Source organism: Denticeps clupeoides, chromosome 1, assembly GCF_900700375.1.
Source record: "Denticeps clupeoides chromosome 1, fDenClu1.1, whole genome shotgun sequence".
In the NCBI taxonomy this organism is placed as follows: Eukaryota; Metazoa; Chordata; class Actinopteri; order Clupeiformes; family Denticipitidae; genus Denticeps; species Denticeps clupeoides.
The window spans coordinates 5,731,501-5,754,034 of record NC_041707.1 but is presented as its reverse complement, the minus strand read 5'-3'; the positions used below and the strand labels follow the sequence as shown (position 1 = coordinate 5,754,034).

General features: G+C 46.4%; 1 protein-coding gene across 7 annotated transcripts; it reads left to right on the top strand.

Annotated features, from left to right (window-relative positions):
- Positions 1-1,244: 1,244 nt before the first annotated feature.
- Positions 1,245-21,776, top strand: ston2 (stonin 2). 7 transcript variants are annotated; one of them, XM_028966388.1, is made up of 7 exons: positions 1,245-1,278; positions 5,448-5,593; positions 6,324-6,482; positions 8,991-9,173; positions 17,449-19,281; positions 20,750-20,952; positions 21,615-21,776. In XM_028966388.1, the coding sequence occupies exons 2-7, from the start codon at positions 5,452-5,454 to the stop codon at positions 21,690-21,692; spliced, it is 2,598 nt and encodes an 865-aa protein (XP_028822221.1). In that variant the 5' UTR covers positions 1,245-1,278; positions 5,448-5,451; the 3' UTR covers positions 21,693-21,776. The 7 variants fall into 7 exon arrangements, with proteins under 7 accessions (XP_028822221.1, XP_028824889.1, XP_028826752.1 ...); XM_028969056.1 differs by lacking the exon at positions 6,324-6,482; XM_028970919.1 differs by lacking the exons at positions 1,245-1,278; positions 5,448-5,593 and having other exon boundaries at positions 6,379-6,475.
- Positions 21,777-22,534: the final 758 nt, after the last annotated feature.

Genomic DNA, 22,534 nt, shown 5'->3' with positions numbered 1-22,534 from the left:
AGACGCCCTTATCCAGAGCGACTTACAACGTGCTTAAGTTACCATCGATGAAGAGATCAATTCCGGTTCACTAGGACCCTCAACTATGAATACAATCTTTTTATTCACTCTGTTGTAGATTCTGTACACAAAGTTCGACAACAAGAAGATTACAATTTAATCTAAATATTCTTTAAAGAGGAAGGTCTTGAGCTGCAGTTTGAAGATAGTCAGTGACTGAGCTGGAAGTTCATTCCACCACCGAGGGGCCAAGACGGAGAAGAGTCTAGATGAGTGTCTTCCTTTTACCTTCAGAGATGGAGGGACCAGGCGAGCAGTACTGGAGGCTCGGAGTATACGAGGTGCAGTGCGAGGTGTAATAAGGGCTGTGAGGTAGGATGGTGCTACTCCATGTTTGGCTTTGTAGGCCAGCATCAGTATTTTGAACCTGATGCGTGCAGCTACTGGGAGCCAGTGGAACATAGCAGTGGGGTGGTGTGGGAGAATTTGGGAAGGTTGAAGATTAGTCGTGCTTTTTATCCGCATTGTACTACATGTCGTTCAAAGTTCTTCTATGATCGGAAAAACACCGCACGTTGAAGTAAATCGCAACTACACCGCCATCTAGGGGTCAGGAAGTTCGGTCACGGGAGAGTCTCCGTGACGACGAAGGTTTTTCTTCCACTTGTCCCGGGTAGTTACTGATTCGGTCCGATTTCTTTATATCTGCCACCTTCATTAAGGCCATCAAGCACCAGGCTGGAATGAAAACCTTCCGGGCTGGTGACACCTCAGGAGCAGGACCGAGCACATAGCAGTTATTTGTTTTTAGATTTCATACGGGTTGGCAGGTCAAACCGGAAAAGAGAGTCTAAAATAACTTGAAAATAATATAAATTGTTAAAAAAAACAACAACAACATTATAGCACTAGCAGACATAATAAAAGTGACACATTGAAACTTTATGGCCACAAGATGGCGCTACGCACATGTTTCCTGCGTGATTGGAAAACCACGCGGCTTCACTCAGCGATTATATCCACAATGCTCCTGGTAATTAAAGTTATTAAATCAACTTGGGCTAATTGCTCCGGTAATCTACAGGCGTTTTTAAAAAAAAAAAAAAAAAAAACACCCGAACGAACGGCGCCGTGTCGAGCTCTCTCATTCGCCCGCCGTCAGCGCCCGCGAACGTCGTCGGCCAATCACAGCGCGGCTCTCACGCCGCGTCTCCCCCCCCGCCCGGTAAACACCGTCCGGCGCGGAGCGGCGCGGAGTCGGGAGCCGGAGCGCTGCAGGTACGTGGCGAAGAGTCGAACTCTCTCTCTCGTTTTTTTTTTCTTTTCTTTTCTTTTCTTTTCTTAAATCGGTTTTAATTAGCCGAGTCCTCGCTAATATCGGCCGCGTTTCGGCGAGAGTCGGGACGCGCGACAGGTTGTTGTTTACCTCGCGTTGACGCCACCTTACGCCGACACCAGACGTCGCCTTTCGCCCCCGCGGCTCGCTGAGAGTCCCCCGGGATTTTGGCGTTTTACTGTTAGTTTTCACACCGACCTGTTGAAATCCATCCTGGGAACTTGTGACTACGACGATAATGATGATGATGATGATGATGATGATGATGAAGACGACGTAATGTGTTCACTCTGCACGTGCCCGGCCATTATTGGTAATAAATATAATGTTTGTCTTGGGAATCACAGATCAGGTTCCTCAGTCCAGGTCTCTTCACTTCACTTTGGGCTTTTGTTGTGATGCCATCAGAACCGCCTTACTTTTCGTCATTCTCATCCATTGCTTTTTAAATGTAAGGTTACAGGGTTTACGCTGGCATAAAACTGGCATCGATAATAAAGGATCTTTGCTCACCTTACAGTCTCCGGAACGGAGATTGAATGTGAACTTCAGAGGCGAAATGTGGCGTAGAAACCTGGCTGTGACCCAAGTGACTGTGAAAGTCCCAGGTCTGAACCCGACTCCCTAACTGGGCAGTTTGTGCCTTCTCGGGCCTAGCGGTTAAGGAAGCGGCCCCGTAATCAGAAGGTTGCCGGTTCGAATCCCGATCCGCCAAGGTGCCACCGACCAAAGCGCCGTCCCCACACACTGCTCCCCGGGCGCCTGTCATGGCTGCCCACTGCTCACCAAGGGTGATGGGTTAAATGCAGAGGATTCATTTCACTGTGTGCTGTGCTGCAGTGTTTCACAATGACAATCACTTAACTTTCACTTCTCTCGCGAATTTTAATTGTTAGCCATGATTTTTTTTCATGTCCTATGTGTAAATGTGTGCCAGGTACTGGTCTTTGCCTCTGAGTAGGAACCATAATATCAAATAGTTCTTTTTACATGACCGGTCATGTCACCGAACTCGTAGCGAAAACCGACTCCAACAGGGTGTTCAGCAGGTTACTGTCTTAGGGTTTTATTCTTAGTAAGTCATTGATTCTTGTTATTAAAATGGAACAGTGCAGATCATGGTCAATGTGAAGCATCCAAGATGCTGGTAGGAGCCCGGCGTATTAAAGCGTTAAATGAAAGTGGTTGTTTCTGTCGTTGTGTTACACAGCACAGCACACAGTGACACGGTGAAATGTGTCCTCTGCTTTTAACCATCACCCTTGGTGAGCAGTGGGCAGCCATGACAGGCGCCCGGGGAGCAGTGTGTGGGGACGGGGCTTTGCTCTGCGGCACCTTGCCGGATCAGGATTTGAGCCTGCGACCTTTCGGTTACCATGGTATTGCTTTCGAGCGTCAGGAATCCCGCATATTCCGTCCTTTTGGATGAAAAGACCCGCGAATCGGCTGTGGAGTTGAATCTCTGTATTTTTAGTTGGGGCCCCGCCCCTGCCGGGGTGTGACCCTGGTGCGGGATCGGTGTAGAAGCTACCCGTGGTGTGGCCTGGGTATGACGTCATCCCGCCTGGAAGGGGCGGAAGAACCGCAGTTTGGTTTCGGGTGATCGGGTGGGTCTCGTGGCTGCAGAAACCGGCAATTTCCCACAAATACTCCAGACTTGGGAGTAAAATGTTCGTTCTTGTTTTTTTTTTTTTTTGTTTTTTTTCTGCCTTGAATAGAAAATAAAATCCATATAATGTGCAGTTTTAATACGGGACCGCGTTCTTTTGATAAGGCCATTTTTGGGTGCAGCCTTGGAAACCGTGGTTTTGGTCAACAAATGGGTGGAGAGCAGGAACAAATCCACTAGAGGGAGGGAGGGGCGAGCCTTTTCTCATGTGCAGAAGAAGTGTGTTTTTATCAGCAGGATAGAGCACATCAGTCTCTCTCTCTCTCTCTCTCTCTCTCTCGCCACTGATATAAAACACAAACACTGGAGTCTTGGGTACTGACCTTTGACCTCTGTTGTCGGCCGGGGAGATACTCTAATGACTCTGACTTGTGAGGCCGACTTGCGAGGAAGTCGCTCTCAGCAGCTGTCAGGCTGTCTTCCTGTCGCTCAGAATATCGAATCGCTCTTGTCCTGTTATTGCTGCGTCCAAACGTGACCTTTTCTGTCGCCTGACATCGGGGGTGAAGGTGAGGGGAGGCTGAGGTGTCCCCCCCCTTTTTTATGAATACCTAGTGAGTAGAATTTTCCTTAAATCAGTAATATTGTCATGTGTAACCATCCATATGGTATTTTGTTCAACTCGTTCTTTTTGCTGACAGGGTTCTCACGGTCATTTAAAAACCTGGAAAAGTCGGGAATTTGAAAAGAGAAGTTTTTACATTTACAGCATTTACCAGACGCCCTTATCCAGAGCAACTTACAGTCAACAGTTACAGGGACAGTCCCCCCCTGGAGACACTCAGGGTTAAGTGTCTTGCTCAGGGACACAATGGTAGTAAGCGGGATTTGAACCTGGGGCTTCTGGTTCATAGACGAGTGTGTTACCACTAGACTACTACCACCCTGACACATGAATGTATAATGAAGTACATACAACTTCAAGGTATAAAACCTGCGCAGGTCTGTAGTGTCTTTGCTGGCTTTACGTATCTTTTCAGGGTTATCATAAATTTAGTTTAACAATATTTCGGTAAATTTGACTTTTTTTTTCAAATTTGCTCATTTCAGATAACAAGTGGTCGTGAAAATTTGTCTTAGAGTAATGAAGTCATGGAGATTCTTTAGTAAAAATGAGTGGGAACCCTGTGCTCACCCTGCGGACTATAACGCTGAAGTTAAAAGTGAAGTGATTGTCATTGTGAAACACTGCAGCACAGCAAGCGCTCTGCTTTTAACCATCACCCATGGTGAGCAGTGGGCAGCCATGACAGGCGGAGCAGTTTGTGGGGATGGTGCTTGTGAGGAAGGTGCTTGCGATGGTGCTTTCCTCGCAGGGGGTGGAAGTAGCCTAGTGGGTAACACACTCGCCTATGAACCAGAAGACCCAGGTTCAAACCCCACTTACTACCATTGTGTCCCTGAGCAAGAGTGTCTCCAGGGGGGGACTGTCCCTGTAAATACTGATTGTAAGTCGCTGTGGTTAAGGGCGTCTGATGAATAAATGCTGTAAATGCTCAGTGGCACCACAGAGGCACCTTGGCAGTTCGGGAATCGAACCGGCAACCTTCTGATTACGGAGCCGCTTCCTAGGCCTCCACTTCCCATTTTTAATTCCAACGTCAGCGCAGCGTCAGCGAACTGGGGGGGGTGATGGGTTGAAAGCGCGGAACAGCAAAGTGGCCACGGTTCCTCACGAGGTGACGCAGCAAATGTTTAATCACCTCAAAAAAAAAGAGAGAGAAAAAAAAAAAAAAACCACCCTCCACTGCCAACCCTCTTTAAAAAGTTCCGGACACCCCTGTGTTTTGGCAGTCTCCATTTTCTCCATCAACATCCATGGCCTAGTGGTTAAGGAAGCAGTTAAGGAAGCGGCCCCGTAATCAGAAGGTTGCCGGTTCGAATCCCGATTCACTGAGTTGCCACTGAGCAAAGCACCGTCCCCACACACTGCTCCCTGGGCGCCTGTCATGGCTGCCCACTGCTCACTCAGGGTGATGGGTCAAATGCAGAGGACAAATTTCACTGTGTGCACCGTGGGCTGTGCTGCTGTGTATCACATGTGACAATCACTTCACTTTATTAAGCCTTCCTTCTCCCAGCCTCTCCTCTCTGTGTGTGTCCAAACCAACGCCAATCTCGCCTCTCGTAATTCGTCTCCGAAGCGGGATCCAACCCTAACTGTTCCTCTAATGCACTCAGTCCTAATCACGCCCGTCCCGGCGTAAAAACTCAGCGCCTTTAACCTGGACACGTCCTCTATCTCTGGCCTCACCACGGTCTGCTGGTACTTGCCCGTCACAGATCCATCCTTCCAACTGACGTTCCGGAGGATTTACACCAGATTCAATTCCTGACCAATACACTACAATACACTTTACAATACGAATTCTAACGAGGATGTAGGAGAAATGGTGCTTGCCCAGCAGAAGACCACGGCGTGATCTTTTTGCTTCTCTCCAGTTCCATGTCTGCAGGCACCCATGCTGCTGATTTAAGGCGTGGTGACGCGATGGCAGCTGCCACCAGCAGCAGGACCGGAGCGGCCCGGCCCGGATGGGTGGCCTTCGCAGAGGAGCCGTCCCAGTCAGCTGAGGATCAGCAGACAGGTACGGGTTTCTGTCATAAAACAACTCCATTCATAACATAATTGTCTAGGCTTGTAATAGCCTAGTGGGTAACACACTCGCCTATGAACCAGAAGACCCAGGTTCAAGTCCCACTTACTACCATTGTGTCCCTGAGCGAGACTTCTTAGGTAACCTTCAATTTATATAATTTGTATTTCTATTCATTTATTGCCTTTGAGTGAGAGAGATTCGGGGCGTGGGATGGGCTCGGGTAAAGTTACAGTTTTCTGTATAGATGGAAATTCCACGTTCCAGTTTCTGTACTTCGTTTTCAGTTGTTAAAACATAAGCCGGTTAAGACTTTGCTAAAGTACTAATTAAAAAGAGTTGTACACCAGGCACACAGAGAGGAGAAATCTGTCATGAATATCCTCTGAAATGGTTTTTTAAATCTTTTTTTTTTTACACTGTTGAAATGGATGTGGAGCACTCTGCGTTGGTCTGGTGGAAATGTGCCATCGGCGGGCGAGTCGGGGTGAAATTATGGATCATTTATGCTTTAGAAGTCTTCTCACGAGGCCCTGAACGCTGGCCTAGATGGATTTTTATGTGTCACATTTAACACCTGGGCAGATGTTTGTGTCCTTGGAGTGTGGTTTTCACACCGCTCCCCGCAAACCGCCGATTGGCCGGGATCCTGCAGCAGTGCTACTTGTGACATCATTGTGTGAACTCTCCGGGTTGAATGTGTGTGTTGCACGGTTTGCAGATGCCTACGGCAGCTTGCCGAGGGCCGGCAGCACGCAAACCAACTCCAGCCATTCGGCCTGGGGCGAGATGCTTGGTGTTGCTCCTCAGCAGAGTTCGTGGGTGCAGTTTGACGAGAAGCCCTGGCCCTCCTCCCCACCCACACCTCAGCAGGTAAAAGGTACGAGTCTGGAAAAGCGTTCAGCCACTGAATAATTGTGCTTGAAATGGAAATTTCTTCCATCTTCTTTTGCTCTGGGGTGCTGCATGCAGGCAAAGTAAGCAGATCTTACTTAAAAATGACTTCTCAGACACCAAAGGTTCCGTCCACTTGTTGGACCAATTGTATGAATGAGTCTCGAAAATGTTCATATGTGACCTACGACCTACAATATTTTTTTTTTTTCCCCTCCTCCGCACAACACCGTGCCAGCAGATGTAAGAATTTCTGGAGGAATCATTGTATTTCGCACATGGACTTCACTGCCCTCTACATGGCTGTGAGGTCTGGAGCAGCTGGAATGCTGAAGTAAATGCTGCATAAACCCGGCCTAAACTAAGATAATTTACATTAGGAAGAAACTGTATGAACTTGTTCAGTCGAGCATAATCTATAGCAAAACTCATGAATGCATGTATGGAAATCACTGATTAATCACATTAACATGTGTCCATTGTTAATATTGCATTCTAGGCAACGTTCCTCTCGGTTAAGCAGGTTAAGTCCATCAGGCTGTTTTTGTGCACGGGGGGGGGGGGTGTCTGGCCAAAAAAAAAATGTCCATTTGTGTACATTTTATCCCGTTGCCATGCCTTTCTGACCCAGAGCCAGGGCTGCACAGATCCTAGCAATGGTTGTTGCCCTTGAATGACGTCCGCCTGAAGACAAAGCATCGGCGGGGACGTGTCCAGACAGTAATTATTCTTGGCTGAGTGATAAATCAAGAATTTGCCTGCTGATCTCATCCACTTTAAGCATTTTCCCTGCCGAGGCAGCGGGCGTGCCTGAGCACCTTTTGACATTTGGTTGTTTTAAACGAGTTTCTGCTTGATCAGACGTTCCCGGTGACCATGCTGATTTATTAATTCAGTTTTTTTTAAATGTCCTAAACCTCAAGACCCCTTGGTTTTGTACATCTGCAGTTTGGATATGTTGCCACTGGCTTGTTCGCATGGATTTTTACACATTTGTGGATTTAGTGCCTGAGGTGTGTCGTAATGAACTCAGCCTGATATTGTCTGACTGTAATGCACCAAGTCAGATAGCTACAGTGCGACTTCCACATAGAATTTCAGTCCGATACCCTCACACTGCATCAGCCACATCGATTTTCTCCCTGTTGGAAATGCATCCTCTGATATTCCATGTGAGTTTAAGTACATACAGTACAGGCAAAAAGGTTTGTACACACCTTCTCATTCAATGTGTTTTCTTTATTTTCATGACCATTTACATTGGTCAAAACTATGAAGGAATGAGGTGAAATAACTGAAAACATGTTTTATATTCTAGTTTCTTCAAAATAGCCGCCCTTTGCTTTGATTACTGCTTTGAACACTCTTTGTATTCTCTCGATGAACTTCAAGTGGTCGTCACCTGAAATGCTTTTCCAACAGTCTTGAAGGAGTTCCCAGAGGTGTTTACTTGTTGGTCCCTTTGCCTTCACTCTGCGGTCCAGCTCACCCCAAACCATCTTGATTGGGTTCAGGTCCGGTGACTGTGGAGTCCAGGTCTCCAGTTTTTGTTAAGTACATAACTCCACATGTGTTCATTCATAGTTTTGATGCCTTCAGTGAGAATCTACCAATGGAAATGGTCAAAATACATTGAATGAGAAGGTGTCCAAACTTTTGACCTGTTCTGTACATCATTCAGTTATAATAAAAAAAAAATGAAGTGCAGTGAAAGTGATTGTTTGTTTTGTCACACAACAAAATGTGTCCTCTGCACTTGGCCCGTCACCCTTGGTGAGCAGTGGGCAGCCCAGCGGGCTGTGTGTGGGGACGGTCCTTGCTCATGGGGACCTTAGAGATTCTGAATATATTTACAACAGTATACAGTGTACTGAAATACTGTAACGTGTCACACGTGACTATTAATCACTTTCACTTCACAGCTTTTGGAAAATATCCTCTCAGTAAATGAGGCGGAATACCTGAGAAATGTCACACAACAATATATAGCTTAGTCCTAATAATAATATTTTAAATTTTCTTGTATTTTTAGGAGGTTTTTTTTTTTTTTTTTTTTTTTTGTTGGTTGTGATGTTAACAGATGCATATGCTGCGTAAGGCATGTAGTATTAATTTAGTTAATTGCCAACTGGAAACTGTGAGGCACGCCAGCCCATCACACAGTAACTCAGAACGGAGGAAATCTCTCCTCTGACTGCAATTACTGCCACGCTAATTAAAATCATTGAGCTGATTGATTGCCCCCACTGTTTGATGGGACTGATACACATCAGCATGCAACTCATTTCGCAGCCCATCCTTGATGTGTAATCCATTTTGCCGAAGCGCTTTTATCCCCAGAGTGCATATTTAATACTCTATTCATAATTCAATGGTAACACCTGCTCATTAGTCTAGAACGTTCATACTCGTGTAGTTATTGGGACTTAATTGTGTGTGTGTGTGTGTGTGTGTGTGTGTAAATAGTTTCTGAGACTTGCTCCCCCTCCTCCAGGCCCCAGGCACAGCGTGTGCTCCTCAGCCAGTTTCTGGAGCACGGTGGCCCCCTCGGAGAGCAGCTTCACCACCCAGTCCGAGGAGCACAGCTCCGTCAGCATGGGGGAGTCGTCCTGCGACCTCCCCTCGCTCGGCGCCGAGGAGCCCAGCAGCCGAACGCCGTCCCGCCCACACTCACCCGGTGAGTCCCGACCCCGCGCACGCGGAGAACTCGCCGCGGCGACCTCAGGCGGTGGAGCGGGCCGCACCTGTCTACAGAGGATACAGGGTGGGTGGAGCTTAGCTGGTGCTACAGGCTACAGATGGCCGGAGCAGAGGAGGCACACAGGAAGTGCCGAACATGTGAACAGATTCCTGCCGGGGGAAAACGATGGCCTGGCATCTGCTCCGCTCGCCGGGGCTTCCGTAGGAGGCCGTCCTCGTCCGATTAGAGATCGCACCTTCAGATTAATAGCTGGGAATGGTGATTAGTCAAAGCGCAATCTGTGCCGGTTTCCCACACCTCCTCTCCCGACCGACAAAGGCACGCCGAGTCTGCTGTTTCCATGGAGACGGAAGTAGAGGTGAGGCGCTTAGTCAAGTTTTATTTATGACCGACAAATCAGTTCAGTGGTGTAAATATTAATGTCATCTGTACGAAGCCGGCATGAAATGACTGCAGTATTTTATTTATTTATTTTTTGGTCCATTACGGCTCCAGTATACAATTAGTACCTGGTCAACCTGTAATCCTGGGTTTTAGTCAAGTCCAAACCCATGAAATAACACAAAAACTAAAATTCAATTAGATCACTTTAACCGACTCCCCAAAGTGCCCCTTGTTTCAATTCTGTTCGGCTGTAATGTGGATTATGACCGTGTGGTGATGATCTCCTTATATTTAATGAGGTTTTGTGCAAATCATCCCCGAGCTGCTGACCTGGGCTACAAATGACTGGACTGCTGGCCTTTCTATTTACGCTGTGCCACAATATTCAGATGCAGTCAGGATCACACGTCAGTGTTTAACAATGCCCTTCCCGGCCCCGTATTAACAAGTCGATTAGCGCGGCTCGCCGCATTGCTTGTCTTCAACAACGGACACTTGTTTTGGTCGAAAGGTCACCACGAGACGCCCTCTCTGTTAATGAGCGTGGCCCCGCCGTGGAAGGCCCCGTTGTCATAAGAGGCAGCTGTGCGTGAGAATGGCAGGAGGTGGGTGTGGCATTAACATTGCATTTACATTTACAGTATCTTGCAGATGCCCGAATCCAGAGCATCGTACGAGGGACAGTCGCCCTGGAGACAAGCAGAAGTTTAAATGTCTTGCTCAGGGACACATTGGTTGTTCTGTGGTGTTCTGGTTCATAGGCGAGTGGTGTCATCACCCCTGTCATCACCTGAGGCAGGCAGAAGCCACTCACTCACACTCCATAACTGTTTAGTATTATAGCATTATTATAGGCTGATGGCATTTAAGAGGCTTCACGTAGCTGCGAGGAAATAGAACATAAGTAAAACCAGACACTAGATTTAAGAGGCGCAGCGCACTCTAAACCACGCCTACAATAGACCATCTAGCCAGTATTTCTCTCTCTCTCTCTCTCTCTCTCTCTCTCAGGCCCATCATCCTCTGTAAAATTGTGTGTCAATTTTACACTTGAGTTGATTTTTTTAACTCTGATTCAGATACGTAATTAGAGTAAATTTTACTCTATGGTCAGTGTTGACTTTTCAAGGTCATTTCTATTCAATTTAGTGTCAATGAAATGTGTAAAAATATTTAAAATTGAGCTTCATTCACACTGTTCGAGTAATGTGATTACACCTTATGGAGTTAGTTTTTTACTCCAAATTTAATTCTAACAATCTAATGTGTTATGATATTTTTTTTTACATATTAATCATAAGATGCTATATTACTAAATGGCCATGATCAGACACGTAGCAGGCAGCTAATTTACAAAATATCATTACACTGGGTAAAGACTGCCAACATGTCCTCACCTGACATCAGTGAAACTATAACACACTTGTATCTTTCGGTGTCGGAAGGACTGGTCAGGAGACTGGCTTGGGGCAAATCCATTTTTATTTGAACCTCACAAGCACTTACAAGACACGAGCAGCTCTGATAACACTCACTTAGACTATCACACCCCATCTTGGGCCTAACGGTGGGTGAATGCTCGCTGCTGAACTGGGCATGCAGTGCGTGCTGGTACTTAAGTAGAGTAGATGTCTGCAGAACTTTACACTGACTTTTAGCTCTGCCATTAGTTAGTTTGCTTAGTTGTAAATGCTCTATCTAGGCTAAAATATGTTTACTCTGAAATATTGACATGCCTTTTTATTGTTTACTTGCTGTAAGACTGACTTGCTCATAGTAATCTAGGAATCTGTACTTCAAAAAAAAATAATTCAGCTAAGCTGCTAAACCTTTTCAAATTTAACCTGGGAAATTAAACTTCTCTATTCCATTTTGCTCATAATTCTAAAGGCCAAATTTCTCTCTGTATTGGTCATCTAACTGATCTTCAAATTGTCATGTTTACGCAACTGGAGATTTAATTTAAGATCACTCAGTATGGTCCTTGGTTGAGGTCGTCATGCACTTAATATTTTTATGGTGGCATCGTCGCCTTTATTCCAGCACATTAAATCGCATGTGTGAGTCAGTGGGTGTGCTGGTGTGTGCGTTAGTACATGCTGTTTGTTGTCTAGGCGTGTGTTCATCACTCTCATTTACTTTCTATCTCCACCCATGCTGGGCTTTGTGATGGTTTGATGGTATCAGTGTTGCATTCCTGTGGTGTGTGCTGTGGGGAAAACTGATTTCAGAACGCTATATTTCATGATACACAAATTATGGCTTTGTAATAAGTATGGCCAGGTTTTACACCACATTGTTTTTTTTTTTTTTCCATCATCTCTGCATGGTGGCGTAACAGTTAGTAACGTGACCTCATACTTCCAAGGTCGTGAGTTCAAATCCCGGCTCAGACATTTTACGTGGGGATGCTCTCCCCATGTTGGGTTTCCTCCAGGCTCTCCGGTTTCCTCCCTCCATCCAATGGCAATGGCATGCTAGGTATGCTTCTGGATAGTGAGTGAGTGCTTGTCAGCTTGTCTTCCCAAAGCGCTCTTGTTCTCTGAATAATGTTGTTAATGCAAATCTGTATTATTCTCCTGAGTGCAGCAGATGTGCTATAAACATGGAAACAGTTTTTTCGTGCATAACTGACCGGTGCGTCACAGCAGAACACCCTGAGGCCCGTTTCTAAAAATGTTGTGCATAAAACCATGCTGTTATGTTTAAAATGTGTGGGTGGAGCAGATGTAGATTTGTGGACGTGTGCACAGTTACTGCTGGATTTATACTTGGGGGGAAAATATTTATGAAGTGTAGTCGTAATGATTGTATCTTTTGTGTCTTATTACCCATGAGACTCTGTTGTACTGGAATTTACTGACCGCAATGGCCTAATGCAATTTGAAAAGTTCCCTTTTTTTCTTTTTAAATCGCTGTCCATATAGGCAATATTGACTTACAATCTGGTTTATAAGTTCTTTATTTGTATCAAATAAAGAATCTAAATGAAAAAAGTCTTAAAGGCTTGAACTTGATTATCATCTCAGCCTGATGATCTTTTTTCTGCCGTCTGTTGCTGAAAGGCAGCGGGGAGGCAGGACACTCGGCCAGTACATTTATAACTGCATGTAATGTGTTTTAAAGATGCATTATGCTTTTTTTTTTTATTGTTTCATTCAGCACCAAAAAGGATGCTGATGTGGTGAAGCGGAGGCCAGAAAATGCCAATTACATTCTGTTTGCTCTGGCAACAAAAGCAAAGTCTGAAGTGTGGGGAAAAATTACGTTAAAAAGCGAAGCATTTACATATACAGCATTTATCAGACGCCCTTATCCAGAGCGACTTACAATCAGTAGTTACAGGGACCGTCCCCCCCCTGGAGCAACTTAGGGTTAAGTGTCTTGCTCAGGGACACAATGGTAGTAAGTGGGGTTTGAACCTGGGTCTTCTGGTTCATAGGCGAGTGTGTTACCCACTAGGCTACTACCAACATGTTGGTACAGTCATGTTGGCCGGCATCCGCTGCCATAATAATGTTGGGTTTGGGCTTTTAAAAAGCTGTGCTTTCAAATGTACAGGAATATCGTGACCACAGCCAACCAGAAGTGGGCCCCTCCCTTCACCATCTTTGATTGGTTTAAAATATGACATGAACCAAATATGTATCTGATGATCGAACCACAGGGAGTTTATGAAGTATTATATTTTGCCACGAACACCTTGTTGCAACCTTTTTATTTTGACAAATTAGTTCGAGTTGGTTACTCGTTCTGTGCAGCCCGTCGCAACTCCCAATTCTTCTTAAAGCGGTGGGACCACTTTTTAAATGGAACTGTGCTTTTACTTTTTGAATAAAACCAAAGTTGCAGAGCAGCGATTTCTAATTCCTCTTCTAGAAACAGCACAGACATGAAACTGATTAGAGAGGCAGATTTTGTATTTACAGTTAAAACTACATGTTCAATGCTTGTAAAAGTGCAGAAGCCTGAGGTAAGCCTGCTGTTATCATCACATTTTACATTTACATTTACATTTACGGCATTTATTAGACGCCCTTATCCAGAGCGACTTACAATCAGTAGTTACATGGACAGTCCCCCCCTGGAGCAACTTAGGGTTAAGTGTCTTGCTCAGGGAAACAATGGTAGTAAGTGGGGTTTGAACCTGGGTCTTCTGGTTCATAGGCGAGTGTGTTACCCACTAGGCTACTACCACCCTATCATCATCCCTGCTTATGATGTAAGCCACGCATTTTCCTAACCTGCTGTCACGTTCGCTGCAGCTACGAGCACTGCAAGCCCCACCCCCTGAAAACGGCAATTATCATTTTAATGGACTAATTAGTGAAATGATTGTCATTGTGAAGCACCGCAAACGGTGCACACAGTGAAATGTGGTCTCTGCATTTAAGCCGTCACTTGTGGTGAGCGGAAAGGCGCCCGGGGAGCAGCGTGTGGGGAGCGGTGCTTTGCTCAATTCGAACCGACAACCTTCAGAGTACGGGTTAGGCCACTGCCCTTAATGACTTTTCACCAAATATGAGTTGACTAAGCATGAGTCCTGTCACAGAAGCCCTAATAAATCACAGTACTTTTTACTTTACGAGATGAAAAACTTTTGTACTTTTACTCGAGTGGAATTGTAAACGGAGGACTTCTAGCTTCACTCGAGTAGTATTTTACCTCGAGCTTCTCAGAAGCCTGTGAGAAGCACCTGTTGTCCCTGTTTCAGTGTAAAACCCCCTGTGATGTACACCTGTTCACGTAACTCGCAGCGCTAATGGGAAGAGGCTCGTGTTTCCTGGAAGCCCACCGGAGGTCCTCGGTTCATCTCCGGCCCCTCAGGACGCCTGCCCGACGGCCTGTGAAGTGCAAGTGGACCTAACGTGTCTGGAACCAGGTCAAGTCGTTGGCCAATGGCCGCAATTGTAAATGAACCTTCCAGAATCCAGGCGTGCTGGCGAGGGGGGAAGGAGCGTGAAAATCCGCTAAGCTGCCAGACAGATGGGCCCGCAGCCCCAGAACCTCTTAACAGTCTTAAGCGTTACGTCGCCTGAAGTTAAGATGTTGCTTCACCAAGGCACCTTTCCTTTCTGCTGCAATTTCTCATATGGAGGGGAAGCTTAGTAATTAGTGCATTAATGTGTGGTTTAAAAAAAACAATAAAAAATTGTGGGGGGGTCTTTCTGTAATTTATGAACTCGCTTCCTACAAAGCTTAAACCTGTCTGAGATTGTTCAACTTTAACCCCATTAGTGATGGCTGGTGGTGTGCAGAATTCCTCAAACATTCCCATGGCACCGGACAAAGCTTTTGAAAGGTGTGTCTGGTTAGCGGGTGTAGCTCTAGGTTTGTTGCACGTTTGTCCACACAGTCCTCCACATGCGGCGGGTCCGATGTCCCGAGGGTCTGAGACCTGCTGGACTTTTGGCTGATGCCCGAATCCAGCGTGACATGCATGAGTGCTTTCGCTGATAGTGACTTCAAAGCTTTCTCATATTGGTCTAAAATTCTGTTGCCACATAATGCAGTAAGAAAGCTTTTCATTTTTATTATACATACAGTACAGACCAAAAGTTTGGACACACCTCATTCAAAGTTAAGTTCATAACTCATTTACATTTACAGCATTTATCAGACGCCCTTATCCAGAGCGACTTACAATCAGTAGTTACAGGGACAGTCTCCCTGGAGCAACTTAGGGTTAAGTGTCTTGCTCAGGGACACAATGGTAGTAAGCGGGATTTGAACCTGGGTCTTCTGGTTCATAGGCGAGTGTGTTACTCACTAGGCTACTACCACCCTGGTAGTAGTTAAATAACTCCACATGTGTTCATTCATAGCTTTGATGCCTTCGGTGAGAATCTACCAATGGAAATGGTCATGAAAATAATGAAAACACATTGAATGAGAAGGTGTGTCCAAACTTTTGGACTGTGCTGTATATGTATGTATGTGAGCATTTAGATTAAGTACTAAGAGTGCTAATTTAAGAGCATTTGAAAGGTTAAAGGTGAACATATGCTTGGTCCTCCTTGTGTGACCAACTTGGGATTAGAAGTTCACAGATGCTTTAATTTAGCAATAAATTTAGCGTAAATAGGATTCTACTGTAGCTTTCCAGATTTCTGTTCTGCTCTTATCTTTGAAGACATTAGTGGCTACTATCTTCTTGTTTTGCAAAGGCGTGGTCCGCGCTACCTGTTTCAAAGTTCAAGATCAGGCTTGGTCTTTTTCCCAGCAGCCAGTGGGGGGGGACAGGCAGGCAGGCACCTACACGTTTCACTTCAACTATGCAGGCGGCAGGGTGGCTGGCGGGTCACGTGACCCACCGCTAACGCCACAGCGCAGGAGCAGACCGCCAGACTGCCGCGTCCAACTGTTCTCTGACAGGCTCCTGGGCTCCTGCTGTACCGGTGAGTGGTCCGTCACTCAGGGGTTCTCGGTGGGTTCTCTGCAGGGGTCTGCCCTCAGAAGAACAGAGCGGTGGGTGCCTGATTCCCTTTTGGCTTAATGTTTTAGCTAGCCTTTTTAAAAAAAAAATAAAAAATTTCCCGCTGGCATATAATGAAGCCGGCTGAGTCAGAGCGGCACATTATAAATCACTGAGCCGGTGGGATCCTTGTACCCTTTGAAGTAGTTTGAGAGGAGGTCTTGTTAGTGTGTACATATTAATGTAGGGCACCCGCTGCTAATATTTCACTTCTGCTTACAGTGTTTCCTCTTCAAGTGACTAGAAAAAAATCCTAAAAAAAAAGTGAAGTGGAGGTTGAGCAAGGGATGTTGCGAGGCATGGAATGGGAGAGGGTTTTTTACAGGCTCTGTTCGGGCCTGATTAACTTCCTTGTTTCACTCAGCACCCGTGCTTGGGTGCAATTCATTGTCGCCGCGGCAAGAAACGCTCAGATAAGCTGGTGCTTAGCAACAGGCTCTCGCCTTTCGAGGAGTCCTTATCGCGGCGTTCTAGCACGGGCCACTCGATCCCCAGGCCTCGACGAGTCGTCTACGAGAGCTGAAATGCTTCAGAGTGCCTGTAGGTCTTTCCCAATGGGCCTGGTGTACCTGTGTACCTTTTTAATACAATTCCCCTGAGGATGTTTTTTTTTTTTTTAAAACCGCAACAGAACACAATTCATACAGTTCATGCATCTTTGTTCTCATTCCCATTTCCCTGCTGAATTCTGCATCGTGTGCGTTGTATGGCAGGCCAAATTTAAAGTTGCATTTTTCTGCTAACAGGAGTGAATTTGAGGTAGAGATTGCTGGTGCCTAGCCAACAGGTTATTTTTACGTAGACAGATTCATTTAAAGTGAACAAAGGGAGTAGAATTAACCTGATTAAACAGATGCTAGTGACACCCATTATCTTATCTGCACACACTTTTCCGTAATGCAAGTATCAAAAAGAGAATCAAATGATTTCTTAAAATTCCTTATGAGTAGACTGAAGGCAGAAATGGGAACACAAAATATTGCGTGTAGATTGCAAACCCAGGAATCGAGAGACGTGTTTTAGCAAATATTGACCAGAAAGACCTGCAATGTACAACATTCGTATTCGTGGGGCTACTCATTTGCCTGGTTAAATACGGGAGCCTGAGGGCGCTCACCATGGGGTTTGTTTGATGGTTTAAGGCTGAACTTTGAAAACTCTAGTATGGGGTGGCAGTAGCCTAGTGGGTAACACACTCGCCTGTGAACCAGAAGACCCAGGTTCAAATACCACTTACTACCATTGTGTCCCTGAGCAAGACACTTAACCCACCTTAAAGTTGCTCCAGGGGGGACTGTCCCTGTAACTACTGATTATAAGTCGCTGTAAATGTAAATGTAGTGTTACTCTGTTTGTAATTTAATTGATTTTGATTCTGTTGTGTTTTGTTAGGTTCTTCTGTGTTCCAAGACGATGAGGGAGTAAGCATGGATCCCTTCAACTGGAATCACAACAAACACACAAATGGCCAGTCACACCCCACATCTACGACCCGCTTTGCCAGCTGGGTAACATTTGACGACGAGGAGGAGGAGGAGTCTCCCCACACAGACCTGGATAATCTCTACTGCTCCCCCATCCAAGACAGCAACAGCAACGTGATACAAGCAACGTTTTCAAATCAGGTGGCACCAAAATCCTTCTTGGACACATCTCCAGACGGCAGCAATCCAGCCTTTGTTTTTCAGAGTCCACAATTTTACACCACCTCAGCGTATGATAAGAAGAATCCCTTCTTTGATGAGGATTTCTCCAATATCCAGCCCTCCCCCATCAACCCTTTTAGTTCATTTTTCAATGAAAAGGAACAGAGGAAGTCTCAGAGCAATAGCTCCTGTCTCAACAACATTTCAAGCAACTCTCCTTTCTTTCAGCCCAGTGCTGCTGAATCCATCATTTTCTTTTCTCCTGTAGAGGAGTCTCAAGCTGAGAATGATGTCTTTGGGCTGGAGTCTGCAGAAGATGACCTGGACAAGCTCAGGAATATGCAAATCACCGACCCCGATGATGGGGATGGTCTCGCGCTTCCTGATGACCCCGTGGATGCAGATGAATGTGAGGACCTGTCGTATAAACCACCACACATGGACACTCAGGAAGGTTGGCCAATGCTGCTACGCATCCCTGAGAAGAAGAATATCATGTCGTCCCGTCACTGGGGCCCAATCTTTGTGCGGCTGAACAGTGCTGGCCTGCTCCACCTTTATTACGAGAAAGGCTTGGAGAAGCCCTTTAAGGAATTCCAGCTGAACGTCCACCATGAAATATCAGAGGCCAAGTTGCAGAACTATGACGACAATGGTCGCGTGCACACCTTAAGTGTGGACCATGTGGTGTTCAAGGAAAAGCGCAGGATCCAGCCCAAGGTTACTGTGGTCCACCAGCCTGTCCGGGATCAACTGGTCAAACTGGGGACTACGAGTTACCAGGACTTTCTGAGCTTTAGACACGCGTTGCAGGAGGTGCTGGTGGGGTTGCCTGTGGAGACCATTTCACCCAGTCCACAAAGTTACTCAGAAGAGGAGGCACACGTTGAGGTCCGGGATGACTTCTACGGGCTGGTGTCCAAAGGAGACTGCAGGATCCTTGAGCAGCTGGTGGTCACTCGAATCAACGGGCTTTTCTTCACCTCAGACTCTCCATCTTGTCGTATTGGACTCAATGACGTCCAAGTCAAAGGCAAAGAGGTGGTGTCTCGACATGACATCATTCCCAACACTACGACCCGCTGGATCCGATTGCGGGACTGTCAGCTGCACAAGTCTGCAGACCAGAGCGAGTTTCAAGAGTCCAGGGTCATTTCTTTCTCCCCCCCGAGCGGGCACAGATTCGAACTTTTACGTTTCCGAACGACATTCGCCGAGAAGACCCTCCCCTTCACCTTGAGGACGGTGGCTAACGTAAGGGGTGCAGAGGTCGAACTGCAGTCGTGGCTGGTGATGTCCACGGGTTTCTCGTCAAATCGAGACCCACTCACGTTGGTCCCGTGTGAAAATGTGATGGTTCGCTACCCCATACCGGACCTGTGGGCCAAGAACTTTCGCCGGGAAAGCGTCACGGGCGAGAAGTCGCTCAAGGCTCGTTTCAACAAAGGAGCCAGCTTTGGGTCGGTCAGCACCTCGGGGGCAGAACCTGCCATGCGGGTCACTCTTGGATCGGCCAAGTACGAACATGCCTTCAAGTCTGTGGTGTGGAGGATAAGCCGCCTTCCGGACAAAAATTCAGGTAGGACAGTTCAGGTGGGGAGTTAATACAATCGGATTTTACAACGTCTACAACAGGGGAATGTGTGCGGTGGGACTACACAGATACCAGGTCCAAGGGGCAGTGGTGGGCTAGCGGTTAAGGAAGCGGCCCCGTAATCAGAAGGTTGCCGGTTCGAATCCCGATTCGCTGAGGTGCCACTGAGCAAAGCACCGTCCCCACACACTGCTCCCCAGGCGCCTGTAATGGCCGCCCCACTGCTCACTCAGGGTGATGGGTTATATGCAGAGGACACTGTGTGCACCGTGTGCTGTGCTGCTGTGAATCACAATGACAATCACAAAAAAAAGAAATATTGTGCTTTTATTTACAGTGAGTAGTAATCAACCTAACCTAAAGTGCTACTGGCAACAACTACACAACAATCCACAGGAGGACAACACACTATGAAAGGAGAGACTATACAGATACACAACAAAGCCACAACTAACCACACAACAAAGGCTTATAGCCAACTCGACAACAAAACTCCAAAACTCTCCTCTCGCCTCCTCCTCCGGCTGCACAACAACGAGCCCCGACTGGTGGTTGGAATGGTCCTTAAGTAGTACAGACCTGTGCGTCGATTGGCTGCCAGTTGACGAGGGAATCGGTGGGCGGAACCATAATCTCAATCTCCGCTCAGCAGACAGTTTAAAAGAATCACGCACAAACACAGAGCACCTCAAACCATTCTATGGCCCAAACACTTGTTAAACCCAGAAACACAAGAGTGATTCTACTTTTTTACACTTTTCCTACAAAGCCTGGAGGCAGTATTTTTTAAATACCTCGTCTTGAGAGCTATTGTGGACAATTTTGTCTTTTTAGCAGTACCCTGTCCCTACCCTGCTACGAACGCTTTAATATCGTGTATTATTTTCATTTTTTAGCATGTTAAAACATCGGGAAATTCTGTTATTATATTATTCTATTATAGTCGGGCCGCAGCAGATGGAAGGCTGTTAATCTAAAGTCAAACTGCCTCAGCATCAGTTGGCTTTGTTGTTTTTTCAATGGAATGGAACTCGGTGGAAGGTTCAATGGGATGTGCCCTGTACACAGTTTACACTGCAATCACTGCGTGGGTGGGGTCGTGGAACAAGCCCCTTATTCAGCATGGAGGCTACCCATTCACTCCCCACATGCTTTCGCCGTCCCCGTGTTGGTATTTCTCTGTCAACGGTCCGCCCTCGGGGCCTTTCAATATCACATTAGCAGGGTCCCCCCTCCACCGGTCTGATTGGTTGGACAAAGCTCGCGCTGTCGCCATTCATTAGCTCAGAAACACATCGCCTGAGTTGCACTGAGTCGACTGTGTCTTCCGTGTCCCAGCCTCAGCATCCATGAAGTGTATTTACTTTTTTTACACTCTCACACCCCTGCATTTGATTCACAGTCTTTAACTAACCAGCGCCATTTGTCCTGTGGGTGTTTTTTCCCCCTTTAGCTCTGGGACACCCTCACACGTTCTTCTGCCACTTGGAGCTGGGCTCGGACTGGGAAGTGCCACCTCAGTTTCGCTGTCAGCTGGAGGTGGAGTTCGACATGCCTGCTGCGTCGGCCTCGAAGGCCACAGTGCGCTCCCTGAGGGTGGGAGAGAAGACGGACATGAAGAAGTGGATCACTTACAAATCCCACTTCTACTACAAGGTACCGCGCCCCTCACGTATCACTTTAGCTTCCGTCAGAGGCTCTGGCCTTGTGGGAACGGGTCCGTGTTTACTAAATGCCACAAGCCGCGTGACTCCTTAGCTGTAAGACAGGGAGTCGGCCTGCAAGCAACCTGCTGTCTCAGCTGCCAGGCCTGTTCTTCTCGCTCCTGTCCAAACATGTCATTACGGTGGCTCTAACCCGCCACCCCCCGAACATCTGCCGCTGCGAATTAAATGTCACTGTGTGCACCGTGTGCTGTGCTGCTGTGTATCACAAGTGATAATCACTTCACTTTAACAGGTGGTGGTCCCAGACACGCTGAGGTAGGTCTTTAGAGAACGGGCAGATAGTTGCCAGATGAGGCGCCACAATAAACATCCCATTAGCAAGGCGGTCATTAGTGACTCATTACAGGCACTTAAAGATCAGGTCATGTCCTGGTTGTCTACGACGTTCCAATTGGCACCAGGCCAGTGACGTCCACAATTCTTCTAGGTCACTACTAACTCCGCCTCCTCCACCTCCTGACGGTCCAGTGAGGATTGCTTCTGGCGGGCAATGGGGTGGATTTGAACTCCTGTGTGCATTATTGGTGCCGTGCTGCCCTCTAGTGGCCAAAGATAATTCTTGCAACATATTTCCTTCTCTTCCCTCCATAGGTGGCTGTTGATGAAAAGTGCGAGAGTGACCCAGCAAATCCAGGACCTGGTCGGCCAGGAGAATGCACTCAGCAGTGAGAGGGAAGACGTCTACGTCTGCTGCCTTCACACTAACCATCTACAATGGCACTTTCACAACTGGGAGCCGGTCTACCCTTGAGTTTGGGGTCTTTTTTTTTTTTTTTTTTTTATTGAACACTGTGCAGAATTGTGCAAGTTTCTTGAGCTCAAGAATAAGACCTTTACATTCCGGTGTTTTTTTTTTTTTTTTTTTTTTTTTTTTTTAAACACACAGGAGAGGGCTGTGTTATATGATTTAACATTTTACAGAAAGCTCTGTAAAACCCTTTTGTGACGAATAGCACAGTGTGGTAGCTAAAATACACAACACTGTAAAATGGCCTGGTGTTACAAGGCTTTTAAGGTGTTGTAAGTAGACATTAAGTGAAAAGTGCTCTTAAACTGTAAGGGGGAAATGGAGTGGCTTTAGACCATAGGTACTGAATAATTTATTTTTAGACTTTATACAGTGCATCCTAGAATATTATTGCTGTTTTCATATAACAAGGCAAAATTCTACTTGTTGTCCACCCTCATTCTGTGCTGACATTTAACACTTTGATCGAAAAGTTTGGTTACTGCTGTGGTCCGCAGTCATTTCACCAATATACAGTGCCAGTAAGATACACTGAAGGGCTTAATGTAGTAAAATCAAGCCTACTGTATGCTTTCTATGCATCATATTAATCAATTGTAACAATTCGTAGGAACCCTGACTCAGTTGTGTGAGTAAATTGACAAGGCTTGTTAAATTCCGTGGGTGTGTAACGAGCTGTTAAATATGAGTTGAAGCAGATTTATCTCAAATGAACAGACTTTACTCCCGGTTTTCATGGTGCTGCAATGGGAGTTGTGCGTGG

What these genes read in the sequence shown, in the direction of transcription:
- ston2 (XM_028966388.1), top strand. Translation starts at nt 5,452, where the DNA reads ATGTCTGCAGGCACCCATGCTGCTGATTTAAGGCGTGGTGACGCGATG. An exon ending in CACACCTCAGCAGGTAAAAG is followed by an intron (nt 6,483 to 8,990) that starts GTACGAGTCTGG and finishes CCCCTCCTCCAG; the next exon opens with GCCCCAGGCACAGCGTGTGC. An exon ending in CCTTCCGGACAAAAATTCAG is followed by an intron (nt 19,282 to 20,749) that starts GTAGGACAGTTC and finishes TTCCCCCTTTAG; the next exon opens with CTCTGGGACACCCTCACACG.